General features: G+C 38.4%; 2 protein-coding genes across 2 annotated transcripts; one reads left to right on the plus strand and one right to left on the minus strand.

Moving 5' to 3' along the window:
- Positions 1 to 3,034: 3,034 nt before the first annotated feature.
- LOC311072804 (uncharacterized protein) lies at positions 3,035 to 9,128 on the plus strand (the record flags this gene model as incomplete). Its single annotated transcript, XM_084098084.1, has 4 exons — positions 3,035 to 3,353; positions 7,342 to 7,401; positions 8,595 to 8,864; positions 8,989 to 9,128. Exons 1-4 carry the CDS (start codon positions 3,125 to 3,127, stop codon positions 9,126 to 9,128), a joined length of 699 nt encoding a protein of 232 aa, XP_083954210.1. The 5' UTR covers positions 3,035 to 3,124.
- Positions 9,129 to 10,119: 991 nt separating this feature from the next.
- LOC311072803 (uncharacterized protein) lies at positions 10,120 to 22,051 on the minus strand. Its single transcript, XM_084098083.1, has 7 exons — positions 21,928 to 22,051; positions 21,517 to 21,828; positions 20,918 to 21,048; positions 19,770 to 19,814; positions 14,448 to 14,711; positions 11,619 to 14,149; positions 10,120 to 11,449 (listed from the first exon to the last, which is right to left on the minus strand). Exons 1-6 carry the CDS (start codon positions 21,968 to 21,970, stop codon positions 14,099 to 14,101), a joined length of 846 nt encoding a protein of 281 aa, XP_083954209.1. The 5' UTR covers positions 21,971 to 22,051; the 3' UTR covers positions 10,120 to 11,449; positions 11,619 to 14,098.
- Between the last annotated feature and the right edge of the window lie 602 nt (positions 22,052 to 22,653).

A 22,653-nucleotide genomic window follows, 5' to 3' on the forward strand; every position in this document is an offset into this window, starting at 1 on the left:
ATACAGGACACCCTTGTAAAAGAGACTGTGCCTCAATGGGACTTTTCCTGTTTAAATAAAGGTTATATATATATATATATATATATATATATATATATATATATATATAATAGTGGGAGTGATGGACGGGAAAGGTGACTCTTCTGACTGCCGTTATCAGTCTCTCTTCCTATTTTATTCTTCGTCTTTTTGAAAGTTGTGAAAACTAATTGTGGAGTTTTTCTTTTGTTATTTGAGCAAATGGGAACACAGCAAAATAAATGTAATGTTGTCTCTCATTCACCGCTATAGGAGTTTACCAATATGACGACTACCGTTTCTGAGAAACCTGGAAATGTGAAAAGGGTCAAATAGAGAAGCATGATGGATGCACACATTTTCATCTGGGAAATGTAGCCTACTTGCCGTTGAAGGCCAATGGTGACATCAAAAAGAGGAGATTTCAATTTTAGCCACTGATACTAAGTGCAAAGCCTAATAAGCTATTAATAATATTATATATGGAGTAAAAATTAGGGAGTTTTTAAAATTGACATATAGCCTAGAATTACTTAAAATAGTCTCAATCACTGAGAAATCAGAAACTGTGATTAATTGTTCATTATTATAAGGTTTTGATGCCATCTAGTGGATGTAACTGGTTTCATTGCCAGTGTGTGACTTCCTGATGAAAGTCATAAAGACTGAAGATCTTCAGTGAATGTTCATCAGATCAGTTTGATCTTCTGGTGCTTCATCAAGAGAAACGACACAAAGCAGGTCCTGAAAACTGTTCAAAATGACCATCAGCATGTGTGTTTGCATTGTGTTCTTCATCATCAATATGGAAGGTAAGAAATATGTTCTTTTCACAAGCAGAATATTGTTATAGTGGTTGTGTTCACTGGTCAAGTGACAGTTTTAATTCATGCTGCATACAGATCTTGAGTTACTCAACACAATTAAAGATTTCCTAACAACACAACATTTCAACATCTATGCATTATGCAACATTTAACCCAGACAGCAACATAGTGTTGGCCCAGATCCGGCCCACATCTGGTACATGTGAAGTCGATGCATACCAAAGATGGTCCCGATCTGGGCCGACACTGTTGCTGTCTTGGAAATTAAAGTGAGCAAACTTGACAAAAGTAACAGTAATGCTTGGCAAGGCAAGGCAATTGTATTTATATATTTCATACACAGTGGTAATGTAGACTTAGAAATCATGGTTTCCCCTTTATGGTTGAATCACGGAAGCTACACCAGTTACCTTTGCCAAGAGATTTAATTTATTATGTATCATGTGTCAGACAGAGAGAAACAACATATGAGAACAAGGCTACACGAGAGGTCTTCATTCCAGATTTCTCTGTTCCCCATTCTTAATCTTCTCATCCCATCATGTTAGATGTAAATGATTTCTCTGGCTTTATGTTTCTCTGTTTCTCATGCCTCTGTTTCTCATATGCCTTTGTTTCTCATATGCCTTTGTTTCTCTGAGGTGGTACAGTATGATAGAGCTTATATACATTACAGAGCAGCTTCCTTTTAAGGTAACAAACACATATAGCTTTAAAAATGGAACGTATCATGCGACACATGGCACAATTCACTTCCATATTAAGAAACTTATCTCTGTTGTTTACATCTGCATCAGTTGAAAACATGTTACATTGTACACACCCTCTACAAAATATAGCTCAACCACCTGTCTCATGTGACATGATCTTCACATGGTTTCATTCTATCTATAGTCTCCTCATGCACTGAACACATGCATAACTCTGGCTTGACAAAATACATTATGAAATTATGAATAAAGAAAAATAATACAAATACATAACATTAAACAGTAAATTTTTTAGTCTTCAGGTAATTCAAAGCACTTTACAGAATAAAAAAATAGCATTCATAAAACATTATATTTGTTAAAATTAGATTAAAATGAATATGAGGGACATAAAAAAAAGAGAGGATTTTATCAGTGCAGTGCGATCGGTACAGTGCAGAAACAGAAACTTTTTAATCTGGACTCAAAGGTATCTATCGATACTAATCTCACTTAATATAAGCAGTAATATACCCTGCATGTAATAAATGCATGAATAAGCTTCTCAAGGTCTTGTTTGGGCACAGAAGATCTGATTCATACTATGTTGTTTAGATGTAGTAGGCTGGATTAGTTCTGGTTTTGATGTATCTTCTGAAACTAAGATCAGAATCCAGGATGACATTGAGATTCATGACTTCATGTTTAGTTTCTAGACTCCTGGAGTCAAAGTATTCATTCACCTTTTATACTTCATCTTTATTGGCAAATACAATAACCTCTGTTTCGTATTTATTTGACTGAAGAACATTTTTGGCACATCCAGCTGTTAATTTCATTTCAACATTGGCACAGGGAGTCTATGGGATTGGGACTGAATCACTTGGCGATAAATCTAGATCTGAGTGTCTTCTGCATTAATGTGATAAGCAATATTGTTGTTTTGAATAATATGGCCTAGTGAGAGCATATACAAACTGAACAGTAGAGGTGCAAAGATTGAACTTTGTGTGTTCAGCAGTCCAGTCAGATTCATAACTGCTTATGCTTATGCTCACAAATATCCTCTGCCTTCTAAATATGACCTGAAGCATCTAAGCACCATCTCAGACAGGCCGACCCATTTTCCCATTCTGTTGAGGAGTATATTGTGGTCAACAGTATCAAAAGCAGCAATAAGATCTAGAAATACAACTCTGAAATTTTGCCAGCATCAGTGTTTAGCCGAATATCATTTAAAGGGAGGGAAGGCAATTTGTTTTATCAACAGTTTTTGTTATACTGGTTAAAACTCTCTTCACATCCTAATAGCAATCAATAATAGAAATGGTCTAAACATTAAAACATGAACATATATCTTCTGGGAAGTCTCAGGACCGAAAAACATTCGTCCAATCACTGCATTCAGAACCTTGTTCCATGTTTTGTTGAAGAAAGTTTTCTTATTTACTAGCTCTCAGTGTAACTCATGTTTAACCCTCATTCATATTGTTTCAGGTCTGGTGAATGGTGAGTGGCATGAGTTAAAGACAGTGATGGAGGGAGACGATCTGACTCTGCAAACAGGAGTTCCTGAACTAAAAGGAGAGGATGAAACAATGTGGCTTTTTTACAAGTGGCAGCCAAACCACCCGAATAGCACAGATGTATCAGAGTAAAGTATCGCTTCATAAGAGACTCGCTGACAGAACGCAGCTCGACACACAGACCGGATCACTGACCATCTGGAACATCAGCGCCAGTGAATCTGGACTTTATAAGCTTGAACTCACCATCAATGACTTCATCTCTAGGAGAACATTCAGAGTTGATGTATATGGTAAGTTTTAGCTACAGCCAATACAAGACTAAATACTAGTGTGTCACGTTCTGGGCCAGTATATATAGAGACACTTAGAGTAAAATATTCATCTTGAGTGTTAAGAATCTAATAATGTTTGATCATTTAGTGTTGCCTCAGTTTGCATTTCAGAATCAGGCTTACACATCACATGAAAGTTAATTTCAGCTCTAGACTATAGGACTATTTAAAACCATGACAGAGAAAGCAAGTTTTTGTTAATCTGGTTTAAAAGGCCATTTAAATCTAGGATTAGGCTTCATCTCTGTCCGGGGAAACCGCCTGTTAAAGTTCAGATAAACTCAGATTTGTCTGAAATTCTCAAAGCTGTTTAATTAACTTTTTTTTTTAAATAAATTAAGTATGAATACATAACACATAATATATAACAAGGGATGTGCATAAGTACTCTAAAGTGAAACTGATAATTGACATTGTAAACAATAATCTGTTATAATTGGGTGAAGTGACATTTGCTTGTTGAAATTCTGTAACAACTCTATATTTCATTGAGTATTTCAGCAAGTCTTCAACAAGACCATTCATACAATCAGATAAACCAAAGCCTCTCATTTCCATAAGAAAAAACAAGATGTTTGAACTTGCATATAAGAAATGCCTTAAATTCTTTCTTAAGACTTTTGTGAAGCTGGCCCCAGATCTCATTATTACCTGAAACTGCCCTCTCCAGTGTGATTTCTGTGTGTTCCCTTTCAAAAGCTACAATCGATGATGCACTGCTTAGCGCATTGGGAACGTCTTTAATCGTCACCAGCTGTGAATATAGTGCGTAACACGTCCATAGAATTGTATTAATAGCCTCGGTTGGTGATATCACCGGCACGCAAAATATTTGTATAGGCTATAAATAGATGAGCCACAGGTGCATCGTCAGGATATTTTGTCTTCAGAGACCATTCTGTGTATGTGTGCATCAAGAAAACTTCTCTTACCTCTTTATATCTGCTACAGATCTTGTTAGGAGTTTTTGCTAGGCAGTGTGCAGAAAAATCTCTCTTTTTCCTCTACACTCTGACAAGTGAAAGAAAAAGGAACATCTAACATCCCCTCAAAAGGAAGTGTTAAAATTGATACCACTCTCAGAGAGTCTGGCAGCGTGGAAACTTCTGCCAGGCTTTTCTGTGTGTGTATTAAGCACAGTACAGATAGGATACAGAATTCAATTTATTTGCCGTCCTCCGCGTTTCAACAGCGTGGTATCCACTTCCGTGAGACTGGAACTGGAGCATGTACTGTCACAAGAGCTACAATCTCTGCTGAGCAAAGAGGCCACAGAACATGTTCCTCTCCCAGAGAGAGAGTCGGGCTATTACAGCAGATACTTCCTGGTTCCCAAGAAGGATGGGGGGTTGCGTCCAATCTTAGATCTTTGAGGCTTAAACCGTACAGTCAAAGCACTCAAGTTCAAGATGTTAACTGTAAAGACACGATCGATCTGAAGGACACATACTTTCATATAGAAATATTGCCACAACACAAGGTTTGCTTTTAGTGGTGAAGCTTACCAATATCGGGTCCCTCCATTCGACCTAGCCATGTTACATAGACGATTGGCTGATACTGGCCCAGTCTCAAGAGCTTGCATTTCGACATCGAGATCGATCTCCGCTCATCTTCTCTCTATGGGGCTGAGATGCAACGCCAAGAAGAGCGTTCTCTCTCCCGCCCAGAGGGTAACATGCTTGGGGTTAAATTGGACTCTGTCACCATCGGGGGCACAACTGTCTCCCGCTTGTGCTAAGACCAATTTTAAACACCCTAAGTAACATCTGGCTAGGTCAGGACATTACATAGGTCTCATGGCAGCTGCGTCCACAGTGATCCCTCTGGGCATTTTGCACATGAGACTACTTCAGTTGTGGCTCAAAACCGGGGGATTTCATCTATGCAATCCCCAAGGGCAAATAAAGGTAAGAGCACACGCTGAGTGCTTCTTGCACTTTCTAAAATCCATGTTTATGGTAAGGGTTACGCACTGCGGCTTTGTTCCCTTTCTACGTGGTTCAGACCCTGGTTCCTTGCCTTGGGTCCCACTTTAGGTGCGTCTTGCCATCGCAGAATGCTAATGACAGACGCCTCCCTGATGGGCTGGGGAGCGGTCTTAAGTGGTCGTCCTGCTCAAGGGGAATGGGAGGGTCATCAGTTCGATTGGCACATCAACTGCCTCGAGCTGATGGCTGTATTTCTGGCCCTGAAATACTTTCTCTCCCTCAGTTGTGAGATTGTCATGTCCTAGTGCGGGTGTCACAGCAGCAGTCTCTTACATAAATCACCAGGGAGGTCTCCGCTCACGCAATCTGAACAGAATAGCGAGGCAGATCCTCCAGTATCTCTGCTCCCGGGAGTTCTAGCCAGAGTTCGCTATTCAAAGGTCTTGCCTATAACTGATAGCGCCACGTAGGCCGAACAGAGTATGGTTCTCGGAGATAATATCTCTCCTTGACGGCTCGCCGTGGTTGATTCCGGAGAGGAGGGACCTTCTGTCTCAGGTGGATGGCACGATACTCCATCCCAGGCCCCACCTGTGGAACCTTCATGTTTGGATGAGCGACACTGGGCTTTCGCCTAACGCTATTGAGACCATTCTAAGTGCAAGGGCCTCCTCCACTAGAAAGAGTTACGCCAGTAAATGGGGTATCTTTGAAAGGTGGTTCACAGCACATAATGCAGATCTGGTCAACTGCCAGATTGCTTCAGTTCTGGACTTCCTGCAGGAAAAGTTGTCGACAGGCACATGCCTCTCCAATCTCAGGGCTTATGTGGCCGCTCTTTCGGCTTGCCATGCTTTTGTTGACGGGGCGTCACTCGGGAGACATCCTTTGCTCGCTCGCTTCATTCGTGGGGCCAGACGACTCAGGCCGCCTGTAAGAACCAAGATCCCTTCATGGGACTTAGCTATAGTCCTCGAGGGTCTGGTTGAGACCCCCTTTGAACCTCTAGAGTCAGCGTCTGACAAACTTCTGACCCTAAAGATGGTTTTTCTATTGGCTATAACTTCTTTAAAAACAACCAGGGATATGCAGGCTCTGTCGATCTCATCATCCTGCTTAATCTTTCCCCATACATCCGGTCACCCTTGAGACCTTCTGCCCTCCGCCGTTCACAACGCCGGAGCAGGAGAGATCTTACAGACTGTGTCCAGTCTGTGCTCTTCAGGCCTACATCCATCGCACTAGCCAAGTAAGTGGCGTAAGTCAAAGCAATTGTTCGTCTGTTATGGGGGCAGTAACAGGGGGACGGCCGCCACCAAGCAGACCATATCACATTGGGTCAGGGATGCTTTTGCCTATGAGGCGCGCGGTCAAGTTCCGCCAATGGGTCTAAAGGCTCAGTCCACCAGGGGGGTCACCTCCTCTACTGCTCTGGTTTGTGATATGGCAGGCTGGTCCTCACCGCACACATTCATAAAATTTTATAGTTTGTTCATGCCACTCCGGGCTGTCATGTCCTTGAGTCGACATTTCAAGCTAATGTCTAGGGCCTTCTTGCGTTCTTGTGAGCACACCTACACAACCGTAAAGGGTCCAGACACTTTCAAGCACGGCGGCATGGGTATTCTCGTTCCCAATGCGCTAAGCAGCGCAGCATCAAATTGTAGCTTTTGAAAGGGAACGATCCAGGTTACAGTTAAAAAAAAAGCGGAAAGAGATGCTGCGCTGCATTGCCGTGCTGAAGATGTCCCAGGACTGCTCTTCGGACAAAATATCCTGACGATGCACCTGTGGCTCATATATTTATAGCCTTGTGTCACGGGTGCGCGCCGTGACGTCACCGACCGAGGCTATTAATACCTCCGGGTCAATTCTATTGACGTGTTACACACTATATTCACAGCTGGTCACGATTAAAGACGTTCCCAATGTGCTAGGCAGTGCAGCATCTTGTTCCGCATTTTCAGGGAACAGGGTTACAGTCAAGTAACCCGGATCATTCTCTTTCCCTGAAGCACCAGTTTCTGTGCCGTTCATCAGCGCTGCCTCATCGGTCAGTTCAATCCATGATCATGGTGAGTCTCATTGTTTTCCTATATATACATTTACATGTATTTCAGCAGGCAAGGCAGAGCAAACTCTGATGCAGAGACCTCTGGAACATCATTACTCAAAGTTATGCGAATACCAATAAATGACGTACAACAATGGTTGAGCTGAGTCGACATCTTAACCTTAAAAAGCATATGTATCATATTTGATACAATAATTTCTTAGGCCTCTTAATTATCTACATGATCAAAAATGTTGTACACAATCTACTAAATGCCTTCAGTCGTCTGATTGATAGTTTAGACTTTTTTAGCAAGTAAAAGTCTTTTAGTATAATTGTAAAAACACTTTAAAAATGAGTATCACATGATCCATCAGGTTTTTGAGGAGGGTTTATTTGTTCTTCTGTCAACCCAGACAGCAACAATAGTGTCGGCCCAGATCCGGCCCACATCTGGGCCGTGTGAAATCCATGTGTACCAGATGTAGGCTGAATCTGGGCCGAAACTATGTTGCTGTCTAGGAATCATCATTATATTGTATTGCATTATGTTTTAAACTTAGAGATTTAATCATAAAACTAAGCATTTAAATATCATCTTACTAAGACATATTATTGGCAGACGACTGATATTTATATGCATTTTATGCAAGTATGTTATAAAAAAAAATTCATTGATTTACATTACAAACTATCATATTTAAATCCATATAAATATGGCCATATAAATATCAGCATCTGGACCAAATTGCATTTTTTTTGCTGAGTTTTGGCCTTTGAATAAAATTGAGGTGTTTTTTCCCCCTCAAGTGTGAGCTTCATATTCTCACTATATCATACTGTATGAGCCATAAAAGCCTGATGTATCATATATGATAAGGTTACAAGGTTAATGCACCAAGCCTGCATGAATGGTGCTCTGATATTGTCACTGAATATTCTGATTGTCATTAAATAAAAAACATATTTAAATAGTTGCCCTTTGAAAAACTTTATAAAAATCCTCCATGAGAAGCTTAATTATTATGCACACTTCTCTGGAATGAAGCTCGGATGTTGTTCTTGTTCTGTATGGTCCACAACACTCCAGACCAGAATCTGCTCACTTTCATTATACTAGATAAACAGGAGATTATTTGGAAAATAATTATACTTAATAAACTCATGAAGACTAGTTTGATTTCAAAACAGTGATTTTATATCAATGTCTGCCAGATACATCACAACCACCAGAAGAGCCTGAAGACCCAAACAGAGATTTCTGCTCTGTGCTCTGCTCTGTGAGAAATGATCGAGACGTGTCCATCTCATGGTATAAATGGAGTGAAATGATGAACCAGACCAGCAATCCTGATCTCAGCATCATCCTCAGTTTACCATTAGAGCTTCATTGTAATGATTCAGAGATCTACAGCTGCATGACTGCAAATCCAGTGAGCAATAAGAGCGTCCGTCTTCACATGAAAGAGATCTGCCAACGACAAGGTATGGAAACTCATTTACCACAAAACTCTCTTCCTGCCACAGTGACCTCTGTGCAGCTTATGTTTTTCCACAAACAAAGACATTTAATATGACTGATGTTTATGAATAATCTCTTCTGTTTCAGATTGTCTGGATCATTGTGGCGGCACTGAGGCTCTGATTCGACTGGTTCTGTCTGGTCTGGTGGGAATCGCCACTGTTGTATTTCTGGTTGATCATGTGAGGATCTGCTCAGTTCAGAGAAGAGCTGCTGCTTCTGTGTGATGATGATGATGATGATGATACCTCCATGAGAGCAATCAACATGTCATTTAGAGTTGTGCATATGGTACTTTATTTATCAATTTTTCAAATTTGCAGTGCTAGCAAGCTTTTCATTTGTACCAAAATGTTTTTGGCTCTCAAAATAATTCCCATGTAAGCAGTGCAAATGTGACAAAGGAAAAATTTTCAGGTTAATGTTTTTCTGCATTGAGATGCCAAGTGTTTAGTAGGTTTATTTGGCATTACAGTGTGCTCGAAAAGTCTTGATTTTTGTGAAATATTCAGACTGGAAAGTTTGCTTGTTTTGTCAATTGTTTTGATATTTTATAACATAATGCAAATATATTATATTCAATTGTGCCTTTTGGATCCATGTACGTTCAGGTTTCATGTACAGAAAACAACGTACAATTTATTAAATAGTCCAAAACTAGTCAGTTTGGCCTAATTTAAGGTAACTCACATTGACTTTCAGTTATTAACACCATGAATAAAGGTCACTGGAGTTTTGATGAGTTAAGAGACTGAAAAAATGTACTGTGGTACAAACCTATTTGCAGCACCTATATCACATTTATGAGAATGCACACCAATAGGCTCTTCTTCTTTAAAATAATAATATTGTTGGACAGAGGAGTAGGAAGTGGTCTAGTGGTTTGTGTTCTGCAGTGACTTGCAATCTTTTAGGATTTCAGCATTGTGAGGCTTAATAGAACAATACTAATAAATAAATGCTACAGAATTGAGTACTTGTAAGAAGAATCTTTCTGACCTGTCCTTTTGCTATATTTGGAGAATGATTAATAATTGTACTTGTTGTTGAGATATATTTTCAGCTATAGTACAATAAAAAAAGTTATCAGTTTTCCAACACACTAGAACTTCATAGCAATGCTTATTTTTTTAGAGAATAAAAATCTAGTCCCATTATCTTGATATATTCACATATTCAATAATCAAAAATTATCAAGCTCACAACATATTCTTTTTTCAAGATATATATATTTTTTAATTACTGTTGCACCCCGTCTAGGGACTGGCTGCAAAGAAAACCGTCTTAAACACACAGGCTTAGCTTGCAGTGATTTATTACAATGAAGAAAAGAAAACTTTAAAATGGGAAAAACTTCAGGTTCCGATAAGGCCAAAACAATAAACAAAACCACAAACTCAACCCTGCCTTTACTTAAAGGTGGGGTATGTAATTCTCTTTTTTGGCCATTTTTTCAAAATCACTTAAAATCCTATTCCTAACCCACTTACAGCCACTGAGTTAGAAGCACTGAAATAAAAATTAAGCAATTTAATCATCTGTGGAACGGGCAGGACTCGAAAAACTCCAGCCAATCATTTCCAAGACCACCTAGAATCATTGGACAGTAAGTGCGTCAATCAAACGGTCGTACCATACCCCCATCCCCCCATCCATGTCCATGTTCTTTGAATGGGTGGAGTCAAAGGAAAGAAGGTAGGACCATTTGAGTTGTGTATTTTCAAAATCTGCCGGCCGTTTTGCAAATCACATACCCCTCCTTTAAAAAAAGAAAAAAGAAGAAGAAATGTATCTTCTCTACCTACCAAACACTTTAAACAGAGACAAAGAAAAAAGCAACTAAAATAAATGGCATCGGAAACCCTACACACCAATATTTACAAGTATTTACAAAGTATGTACAAATATTATAAACGAGAAACCAAAATACAAACACAAAGCAGAATCAGAAGAGACTATTATAAACAAAAATGGCAAGCTTTACACAAAGGTCAACTAAACCAAACAACTAAAACTGCATTAAAAAAACAGGTTGTAACTACAAATGTCTGCAAGCGTTAAGTTAATATCAGTTTATAAAATCTGAAAATAATTTAGTACATTTAGTCTTCACATTTATTTATATAGTGCTTTATAAATACAGACTGTTTCAAAGCAGCTTCACAGAAGATAACAGTGTAGATGTTGCAAAATCCATTATGTGAACTTGTCCGCTGTAAAGCAGCTCTACAGAAGACAATAGTGTTATTAATTCAGTTAGTTTTGTTAGTTTTAGTGCCTTCTGACTAATATTCTGACTGAATATCAGTCATTTACGCCCCAACTGAGCAAGCCATAGGCGACAGTGGCAAGGAACCAAACTCCATAAAGTGACAGTAATGGAGAAAAAACCTTGGGAGAAACCAGGCTCAGTCGGGGGGGCCAGTTCTCCTCTGGCCTAAATAAATGAACACAGTGTGATTTAAGCCGAACTATGTGCACTGATATTTTTAAGACATTTTGCATCCAGCTTCTTCTGCTTGAAGATCAGTATACGTCACGCTGGCATCTGGTGGAAAAGTAAGAGTTACAGTCCAGCAGGCTGAAACATGAAAGTAGATCTGCCGTTAACCCAGCAGTAGACAACTGGCTTATCAATGGATGTTGGCAATGATCTTGCTACTTGTTAAAACTGCTTTGGATCAGTTCTAACTGGTCCTAGAATGACGTGTTCATACCTGGGCATAAGGATCTGAGCTGAGGACTTGTCTAGTCAAGGAGGTCTTTGCTGGCCGTGAAGTTCTGTGTTTCCTCTCGGCACTACTCCACCATCTGGTCTGGATACGGACTGGATCCGGTTGACTATGGTAACCTCGGGAAAAGGGTGAGAGAGATAGACAGACTAATATTAGCATCTGTGCCATTCCTCTTTTGATGTAACAACCCAGTTACCATAGGCATCTACCATGAATTTTGTATTCTAGTTATTATCAACATGGCCAGAGCTAAACCACTTAGGCCAAGGAACTGTTATTAGTATCTGATTTTGCATTTCTGAAAATTAAAATGTAGATACAATGTAAAGTAGTTGCTCTGGTTCTTGATTTAAATGATTTTGTTCCATTGTTGTACTTGTTGTTGTTACCGTTGTCGCATGTTAACGTTGTACAAGCAGGATGTGGGGGTAGGTCAGTGTGGTATTTGTTCCGCCCCTCCTCCACTGTGATTGAATGGCAGTGGTAAAAAAGTGACAGTGACGAGCGCTGCATTTACCTTAAGTTGAAAATTTTTCAACTCTTGGCATCCGGAAAAAAACGCCAAGCGCTTAGCATTCAGCGTGAAATAGATGCTCAGCACTACGTCACACTGCTGGCCTTTGGTGGTATGCAATATTAAATAGTATTGCCAATGCAGTGTTGACAAACACTGGTAATATGGTCATACTTCCTGGTTCTAGTAAGATCTCTAGATGCTGCATTTTAGTAGTGTGAATGTGAAGATATAACTTTTTCTAGTATTTTTGACAGAAAAGGGATTGATCTATATAGTTAACTCTCCAAGATCAAGTTGCATTTTTTGAGGCTGAAAAATGGTGAAATACCTGTAGTTTTGTTTTCTTCCAGCTATGCTCCATTTTAAAAACGCAGATGCTGAAAACACTGTTACATGCGTGTTTGAGTTTATGTAAACTATTACACTCATTCACACAGAGAAACATGCAGACTTATTAGCGACACGCACTGACTGGCTGTTGTCACGATTATTTCTGCTGTGTGATAGACTGTTAGATTAATCCATGTCCTTTTTTGTTAACAATCTCCTCATAGCCGGCAGTCATTTTCGCCTGTGTTCGTGTGTTCTGATGTCACATGGCAAACAAACCCCACTGCAAAGTGACTTTACTTGTCACTCGTAGCACTTTATCAAGGCATATGATAGGCTGTTTATGATCCAGGGAACTAAACTTGTTTTGTGGATTAATGTCTATTTACATTTTAATGTATTTAAGTGAAACTAACGAGCATTATAGACCTTATGTGCCAGAGAAACAAGCGCAGACATCTTTAGAATTTTGAGTTTGAACTTCCGTTTTTGCGGTCGCTCGCTGTCGAAGAGTAATTACCTGGTGAAGTGGGTTTACTTATTGTACTGTAGTTAACAAAAGTTATCATGAGCATTGTAATTTTTAAGTGGATGTCATAACAAACGTGAGTAGACCAGGAAGATTTTAAAACGAGCGCTTCATTCATAAATCTGTAAGATCTTATCTTCATGCTGTGGAAATACAGAACACAACGAGCACAGCGCTGAAAAGATGCAAGGCTAAGGTCTATATCTAAAAAAATACTATCATTATCAATAAAGGTATACCATTGATAAATATCTACACCACTTTATCGCCCAGGGCTAATATAAAGTACCATCACTTCAAAAGAATTGTCCTTAAAACCAGACCTCTGAGTAATACTGAAAATACTAATATAAACTGCACCAACACCTTCCCCTTTGCCTTTTGGACTAGGTTAATATTTATGTTTACCAATAACCTAGTCTTTATGGCCTTCCATATTCTTTACTCGCGTTTAGCAATCCAAACAGTAAATCCAAACAGTAAATCTAATTTAAGACTTTATTTAGGCAACAAAAATACATTAATATTAATTATCAATCTTCAAGCTCCTTGTCCAGTGCGACCGACGCCGCGGGTTCACAAGCTTTTCGGATTCGCTGTTCGTCGTATAATTTTAAAGATGTGCCATGGTACTCGATGCAGAGCTCCTCGTCCAGTGCGACCGACGCCGCGGGTTCACAAGCTTTTCGGATTCGCTGTTCGTCATATAATTTTAAAGATGTGCCATGGTACTCGATGCAGAGCTCCTCGTCCAGTGCGACCGACGCCGTGGGTTCACAAGCTTTTCGGATTCGCTGTTCGTCGTATCATTTTAAAGATGTGCCATGGTACTCAGCAGAGCTCCTCGTCCAGTGCGACCGACGCCGTGGGTTCACAAGCTTTTCGGATTCGCTGTTCGTCATTCCACTTTAAAGACGTGGCGTGACTTCCCATAAGGTGCTTCTCATCGAGAGTGCGACCGCTGGCGTGGGTACATTCACGATTTCACGTTTCATATTCGCCGTCTTTCATTTCACAATAGGCTACATGCATGGCCCGATTATTCAGCATCGTCAGCATTTTTAAAATCAGATGGATTGTATTAACTTAACTTAGGTTTGAAGTGGCACGATGAGTTACTTTTGTCTTAATCTTGACCTGTGAAGAAAAAAAAAACTTCACATTTAGCAGTGTGGGCCAAGGGGCAAAGACAGACACATCCTTTATGACAGGGATAGGCAACTCCGGTCCTGGAGGGCCACTGTCCTGCAGAGTTTAGCTCCAACCCTAATTAAATAGATACAGGCAGGTGAGTTTTTATCAGGGCTGAAGCTAAACTCTGCAGGACAGTGGCCCTCCAGGAGTTGCCCATCCCTGCTTTATGATATCAAAATGTCACAGTGTTACGTAATGTTCTGATATACTTACAAACATTGTATTTGTGGTAGAAACTTACCTGTGTCAGCCATCTGTTCACATTCTTCCTTCTTCCCTGTCGTCCATTCTGGGCCACTGTCTCTCCGTTCTCTTTCAACGCTTCGATCTCTTCCAAATCTCCATTTTCTAACGTCTCTCCGTTCTCTTTCAACGCTTTGTTCTCTTCCAAATCTCCATTTTCTAACGTCTCTCCGTTCTCTTCCATCACTTCGTTCTCAAACCTCACTCTATTGTCTGGTTTTGCCACAATCTCTCCCCTCTCTTCCATCTCAAAGTCCCGCTGCTGGTTGCATGTAAATACAAACACAACACATTAAGTAAGAAAATTCAGCAACAAAATTCTCAACTAGGGCTGTTTTGTTTTTTATTTGGGTTCCAACAATGATGAACACAAGATAATCAAGAAAACATTACTATTGTGCCTCATTATGTTTCGCTCACTTTATGTTGTTTGTTAAGCCCCTTTCACACAGAGATTCTGGAAAATACACGGATAAAGTGACCCAGGATTTGACCCGGGTTCGTTTGATTTAGGTTCATTCACACTGCCAGTAATTTTCCGGAATCAGAGAGTGCGTTCACACACAACCCGTAAAAATCCCGTGAAGACACGTGACGTAATGTCTCAGCAGGGTCTTAAGTTTGCTTATGAGCTGCAATTTCTCTCTCGAGAAACCACGCTTGTGCATTTTGTTCTCTGATTCGATCATAAACTTGCGCATTGCGTACCGTTTCACAGCTGGCGAACGATCCCGGCTTCAGCGCCATCACTACGACACAGCATTATTACGGCTTTTGTTCACACAGCGCGCGTTCTGGGACTGAACACGTTAAAGTTACTAGGTCCCCAACCCGGCATCGATCCCGGGTCGTGTTTGCGTTCACACAGAAGGCGTTCTGGCAATTTGCCGGCAATTTCCCGGGTTCAAAGCGCTGTGTGAAAGGGGCTTTTGTTAGAAATCCAGAGCACGTTTCATTCCTTTACAGCGATGTGTTTACGTCCCTCCCAAAAAAAAAACTATTTGATGTACAAACAAGTTAACATGATTGTTGTAAATTGCAGTCTACTAAACTTCTGGACGTGCTTGATATTAAAAAGAGTTATTAAAAATGCATTAAGCTGTGAAAGAAGCTGTTCCCAAGACAGCTTTCTGCTTCAAATACAGTGTGTTACCAAAATATTCACACTTACAAATAAGTCAGACAGAATAAATGTTATGCATATTTGGCGTGCTGTCCGAGGACAGGGCTCCGGGCTCGGTATTCGGCCCGAACCCAGAGTACTCCCCCCCCGTATTCCTGGCTGTGGAAGAACAAGCCAAGAGTGAGGAGTAAGGATGGGTACCGAAACCCGGTATTAAACGGGCCCCGGTGCTGAATTATGAAAGACCGCTGGATCGATAAGCTCGTTATACTGGAGAAATTAAGAAAGTACACATACTATTTATTATTGCTATTAAGTAATTATTATCTTGCAAATTTAATCTCGCCAGCCACTTCTATAATATTGAACCATTTGTCTGTGGTGCATTTGTACTAAAGAGAGAATGTGTGTGTGTGAGAGAGAGAGAGAGAGATCTTTCACGCGGAGCCACGGCGAGCACAACACAACAGCCCTGCTTAATGAGTGACGATGAGGACAGAACTAAACATTCAAACAAGTTACACTTTAGATCTCTGATATTACACTAATTTTATTTTAGATTTAGATTTTGGCTTCCAATGATTATAAAAAAGAAGATATTTATTTTCTAAGCCGCATTCTCTCCAGCGCAACTTCTTCCCTTCACAGCGGTGCGCTGTCATTTCTCCCTAAAACCCAAACGTAACGTCAGAATCTGCACGATCGGTGATTGTTGTAAAATGTTGTTTATACTGTTGCTAAACTGCGGGACACATTTGATAATAAAAGGCTATTAAAAGTACCAAAATTGACGCAATAGGCGCTGTTCCAAATGCGGTGCGCGCTCCGAAACACACCGCAACGAGACAAGCAACTTATATTTTGGGCTTCGTGTGCGCATCTAAACGATCAAATATACACACAAATATGTCAAAATGGCCGTCTTGGAGATTCACGTAAACCGTTTATTCACTTAAATACAGTTTATGTCTTAAATTTGGGCGTAAATAGTTGGGAGAAAATATTATGCGTAATAATGATTAGATCTGCATCTGGTCTTAAAGTGGCAGCAGTCTAATACACCTGACGATTGCTCCATTAATGTGAATCAAATAACAAAAGGCAAAGAGAAAATCAGTCACAGCTCTTGAATGAATAATTTTGGCTTTTATAAGCTTTAATCTATCTATGATAAACTATGCAGTGTTATTTTACATCTGACTTTATCAGATGTCTTTTTAGCCCATATTACTCCTGAACAGTAATGTCAGTAGACATTACTGAAATTAAAGCACTGGGTATATAATTTGTATATTTGTTTTATTGTATACTTTTTTTTTTTACCATGTGTTTGTACTTTGTTTATGTCTTCTGTATATAAAACACAAAAGCCTGCACCCTTCTGCATAACATACATGTTTTATTTGTTAAAGCATTGCTTTTTCTTTTGCTATAGATATTTATTTTACATTTCAAAATATAAAGCAATATTAATTATGTTCTAAATTATTTGTTTTTCCTTTTTTTTTAATATAACAAAAAGAACCGATAAGAATACCGTTAAAGTACCGGATCGATATGGAGTAATCGGTAAGAGTAGTAATCCTGTTAAAACCTTAATGATACCCATCCCTAGTGAGGAGTCAGGGTGGTGGAGGGATGCTGAAAACTGTAGAGGAATATAGGTCGACTAAATTAATACATATGCTTCCTCTCATGCTGATAGACATGGTTATTGTTGATGACAAGTTGATTGGATTGATTCCTCCCGAACTTTCTTTAATGAAACATCATCAGCTTGAAAATATAGAACTCTTTATATAAACTAATTCAATGCTAAATTGTTAACTCGTAAATGTATTCAGCATTATTCAGATATTTTTCAGTTTCAAGACTATTTTAAGTCATAAAGTAATATGGATATATTGAATTTTAGCGCATGGCTTCAGCAGAAAAGTTGGTGCTATGTAATGATTGTAGTAAGCGGGGCAGAGGTTGTCAAGCTCAACAGTGCCCCACATTTTTCTATTTAAGTCTGTGGTTAAAAATGAAAATGCAGCGTGCCCTAATTGAGAGGAAAATGGGCAGATATGAGACTGCATCGCTCATTTTTACTGAAGTTTCTGTTAAAGAACTTATATAATAGATTCTCCTGGTTACTTGGTTAATCGTTCTGAGAATCAATGTGGCTTTGTTTTCCTCTCCTGAATTTTTCCACAACTGGTAACATTATAATTAAAACCAAAACACAATAAATGCAACATTAAGGTGTGCATTCTAAGATACAGGCCTATATATGTATATATAAGACAACTGAAAACTCATCTCTTCCGTGAGCACTTAACCTCATAAAATTGTTTAAAAAAAAAACACCTTTCCTCTTCCTTTAATCCTCTCTTATCTGGCTTATGCTACTCTGAGCAATGCCTGAACTTTGAATTTTGAGCACTTCTTGTGTTGTTTTTGCCTCTTCACGATGACTCGCTTAATTTAGTCCTCATTTTTAAGTCGCTTGGATAAAGGTGTCTGCTAAATGACTAAATGTTATGTAAATGTATATAGAGCCGGCCAATCAGCATTAGAGCACCACCCTGAGGCTGAATTACGGAAAGGACACTAGACCCTGCCAAACGTGTTCTGCGTGTTCAGTTATTTTAATGTAAAACTTAGGCTACTAGCAGTCTAATTTTATATAACTAAATTACTTTTAAGTAGCTCCAGGTCAGCAATGTGTTATAGTTCCACTTCAACACACAAAGACACTTGACAAACAAATAATTAAATGAAAAATATAAAAAAAGATATTAAACACACATCTCTGTTATTTGAGAACACTGCTGAGATTCAGGACAGATGCTGGTTAACACGTTTAATCAAGCGATCTCTTTAAAGTGTTTTACAACTAGCAACACAGACTTACTGTTTCAAGCAAGATGCATTAAAAAGTAGTAGGGGTGTAACAATATATTGTGCCACAAAATATTAAAATTTCACAATAGGCAAAAGTTTACAGAGTTTTAATGGTAGTATATATTATACTATATATAATGATGAATATATTGTATTATATTAATGCAATTTGTTGGTTTTGATGTCAAAGGTCTGATTTTGTCAGTTAATTAAAATTCATTACTTTACTGGATATTCATGAACTGCCATTAAATCTTTTTTAATTCACAATAAGTGACAACACTTTTTAAAATGTACAATATTTAAAACTTTTTAAATGCATGTAGTTAGCCACAGCTGAAAATGCAGAATTATGATAGACACATAAGCTCCTACTCTAAGTAGGATCATGAATATTTTTATTCTGGTGTCATCATTGCCCTGTGCATTTGATGACCAGGACCAAGTCTAAGCCAATTTAAGCCCACCCCTGATTTAATACCAAATTTAGCACTGTCATGAACAGTACTTTTGTCATTTTTCCCATTTGTCTTAGAAATTATTTTTTTGTTAAAATAAAAGTTACAATTTACTATATTTTGTCTTTGTTTAAAATATCATAAGAGTACTGTATCATGAGTTCAGTATTGTGTATCAAATTGAATGCGTGTACATTACACTCCTAGAGCTATACTCTATACTCAAGCAGTGAGTATACGAACATTTAAGGAAAAAAATGTGTCTTGAAATTAATTACAGTATCTTGTAGGGGTGTAACGATACCCTAATGTCACAATTCGATACATATCACAATACTGAACTCACGATACAATATTATTGCGATACTCAAAGACATATGATAAAAGGTTAACAAAAAATGTACTGTTTATTAAACTGATAAATTTGATATTACATTGTGTAAATGAATATTCTTGGACTTGGTGCTGGAAACCCAATGCACAGGACAATAGAGACACCAGAATAAAAATATTCATGATTCTGAAGCTGAAAATACAGAATTATTTCAGACGAATATGTTTCTCTGTCACTGACTAGATATATTTTAAATAATGTAGGCCAATTTATACACAGATATTCCCCTATTGCATTATTATACATTATATTCAACATTATATATAATATTTTAATGTAGTACTGACTCTAAAACTCTGAAAACTTAAAAAATTTCTCACATAGTAATTTTTATTTTGGGTGAACTATTCCACCCAAATTAAGGAGCAACTGAAATGATAATGCTGGTCAGACCTCTGACATGTGCCAAAAATAAAAACAGTTTTTGTATACACATTTGCAAATGATAATACTTACATCTGTGCTATTTAGATCACCAGTCTTCTTCCTGGAGGACTTCACCTGAAGCAAGGACAAATATTCTATAATGTTTAAAACGTACATTAATAAATCTGATTTAGTAATTTCTTGGGTGATGATCACAAATGCTCTTATCTCTTTTCAAGTTCAACACACTGCCAATTGTTCTCTTTTCAGTGCTTTGGACAGTAACACTGAACTTTTAAAGAGTTGTTTCAAGTTACAACTGTTTCGAAATAGGTTTGCATGACCTCAACTACAATACAAAATCATCTCGTCTTTGAAAAAGAGGAGATATTGGAGAAATGATTTGTAATGAATGCTGAATTATGTGTAATATCTGCTCGCCATGCTAGCATACTAACAAGGAATACAGTTTTGAATTCATTTAAAATCCCTGACCAATCCCTAGTCATTTCCATGGCTTGTTTTGTTCCCATAACAGGACACTATTGGCCTTTACATTTATTTTTAGGACTTAAACAATGAACAAACAACTTGAACAATGCTTTTAATTAATGATACGAATAGTTTGTCCAAAAATGAAAATTCTGTTTACATTTACTCACCTTTTTGTAATTCCAAACCTATAAGACTTTCTCTCTTCCGTAGAACACAGGCTGCTATTTTCCATATAGGGAAAGTAGACTGGGACACAAACTACCAAGCTCCAAAAAGGACAACAGAAGTACTAGAAAAAACAGTCCACACATCTCGTATGATATTTTCAATCTTCTGAAGTAACTGGTTCTGGTATTCCATGACCAAATGTCATGTTTGAATGTTTAAAGTGTAAATGAGATTTGAGAGAAATAGTAAAGGTGGTTTTTTTTGTGTGTTTTTTTTTTTTCACAGAAATAACTTCCATCTCTTTCCTCAAACTAAGTGAACATATGACTTAAGGAAACTTGGAAATATAACATGGTTGTATGGACCATTTTTATGGCACATTAATTGTACTTTTGTTGCTCTTTTTGAAGCTTGTCAGTTGGGGTCCACATTCACAGTGTCTTTCAACGTTTAGGAAAGAAAGTCATAAAAGTTTGGAACAACATGAGGGTGGAGTAAAAGATGACAATTTTCATTTTTGAGTGAACTACTCCTTTATGAAAATCTTCAACAACACAGATTTTGACTGTACTTACCTTTTTGCAAATGCACCATCCTAATAACACGAGGAAAAATAGGACTACCAGTGTAGCCAAAATTGCAATTATCCAGATATATGAGTGTGAAGCATCAGTAACCCCAGCACTGAGTGAAGTGTTGGTAGATTCTATAAAGAACAACAGGAACAAAAACAGTTAAAGAGTTCAAAACTGCGAATCAATTCACTCTCAGAATGAAACTCAATCAGCTTGGTCTGGTAGTTTATATGTAATGGCCACAAGTGATTAATGTACCAGAAGGTATACCTACTCAAGAGAACACCACAGATAAACAGGAAGTAACCAAACATGCATAGGCCTACCTTATTAAATAAAGAAAATACTGTAGGCTACTGTAAAATCACTGCTCACTATATCCTTGAGATAGCTGATAGAACTGTCACTGGTTCAATCACTCATCACAGAATATTTTGGCATGTGTTTCTAAGCAACACATATTTAAACTTATACTTTTTTTGTGATATAATGAACACATTTCATTGGCTGTGCTGTGTGTGTTTGGGTATATATGGCCAAAAATTGACAATGAAATTACTTGGTCTGCATAAAATGGAAAAACTGAAGAAATTGCTTACGGTTGTTAAAGTCGACAGTAAAATTTTCCTTTTTCTCATCATTATCAATGAAACCCTGTGCTTCGCAGACGCACAAAGCATAACTATTGTTGGTGATAGTTAGACATAATCTATTATCCTGGTCCTTTTCCAGTGACACTCCGGACTTGTTCATTTTTCGACAGCTCTGAGTCGAATCATTACAGTACTGTGCAATCTGTGCGTCGGTCGTGTCATTTTCTTTCTTACAGCTGACTCTCACTTTACTCGCGTTGGACCATTCAAGAAAGCATAGACGAAACTCTCCTGTCGCTTGCGACATCTCAACTGCACCTGTCAAAATATATTTATTTACACTTTAAGTAGGTTAATCAAGTAGCCTAAGTAATAACGATCCGAAACTGTCAACACACTTCTCTTTAAAACACTTACTTGGGATAAGAAGAAAGACTATAACTGGGATGAAGACGTGCATCTTTGTTACGGTTTCGAAACGAAAACTGTCCACAGGTAACTTCACAGGTGTGTGTCACTGTCAGAGCTTGGACTTTAACTCCGCTGATGATTTTGCATGGGCGGGATTTTCGTCTGATTGGCTGAAAACCCAATGACGCCAACCTTTCGCCAGGTGACTGGATGTTGTGTTGCACACGTGACTTACTGTAAAACTCACCTTTGAAATTGTGTTTTGGGGTTTTGTAGATTCTTGGGTTTTTATTTTCAGGATTATTGAACGACTTGATTCATTTTTTTATACAACAAAACTATTGTCAAAAACGACGTGTTATCTAGGCAAATTATCGCGCTGTGATTTGCATCGACGGGCGAGAAAATTTGAGAAAGAACTATTCAACTGTTACGTCACCGGCTTACTGTTATTGAACGGGTTTCGTGAATTTTTCACGTTTGCTATCCCTTCCGTCGGCTTCCTATTTAAAAAAAAAAAAAATGGAAGCACATTGGCACAGATGGAGTGTGTGTGTGTGTGTGTGTGTGTGTGTGTTTGAGAGAGAGAGAGAGAGAGAGAGAGAGAGAGAGAAACAGAGAGAGAGAAACAGAGAGAGAGAAACAGAGAGAGAGAAACAGAGAGGGAGAAACATTTCTGTGTGAAACACAGAATAAATAAAAAAAATTGTCTATTTTGATTAACAGCATTAT

This window comes from Abramis brama, assembly GCF_963993115.1.
Source record: "Abramis brama genome assembly, chromosome: 22".
Classification (NCBI taxonomy): domain Eukaryota; kingdom Metazoa; phylum Chordata; class Actinopteri; order Cypriniformes; family Leuciscidae; genus Abramis; species Abramis brama.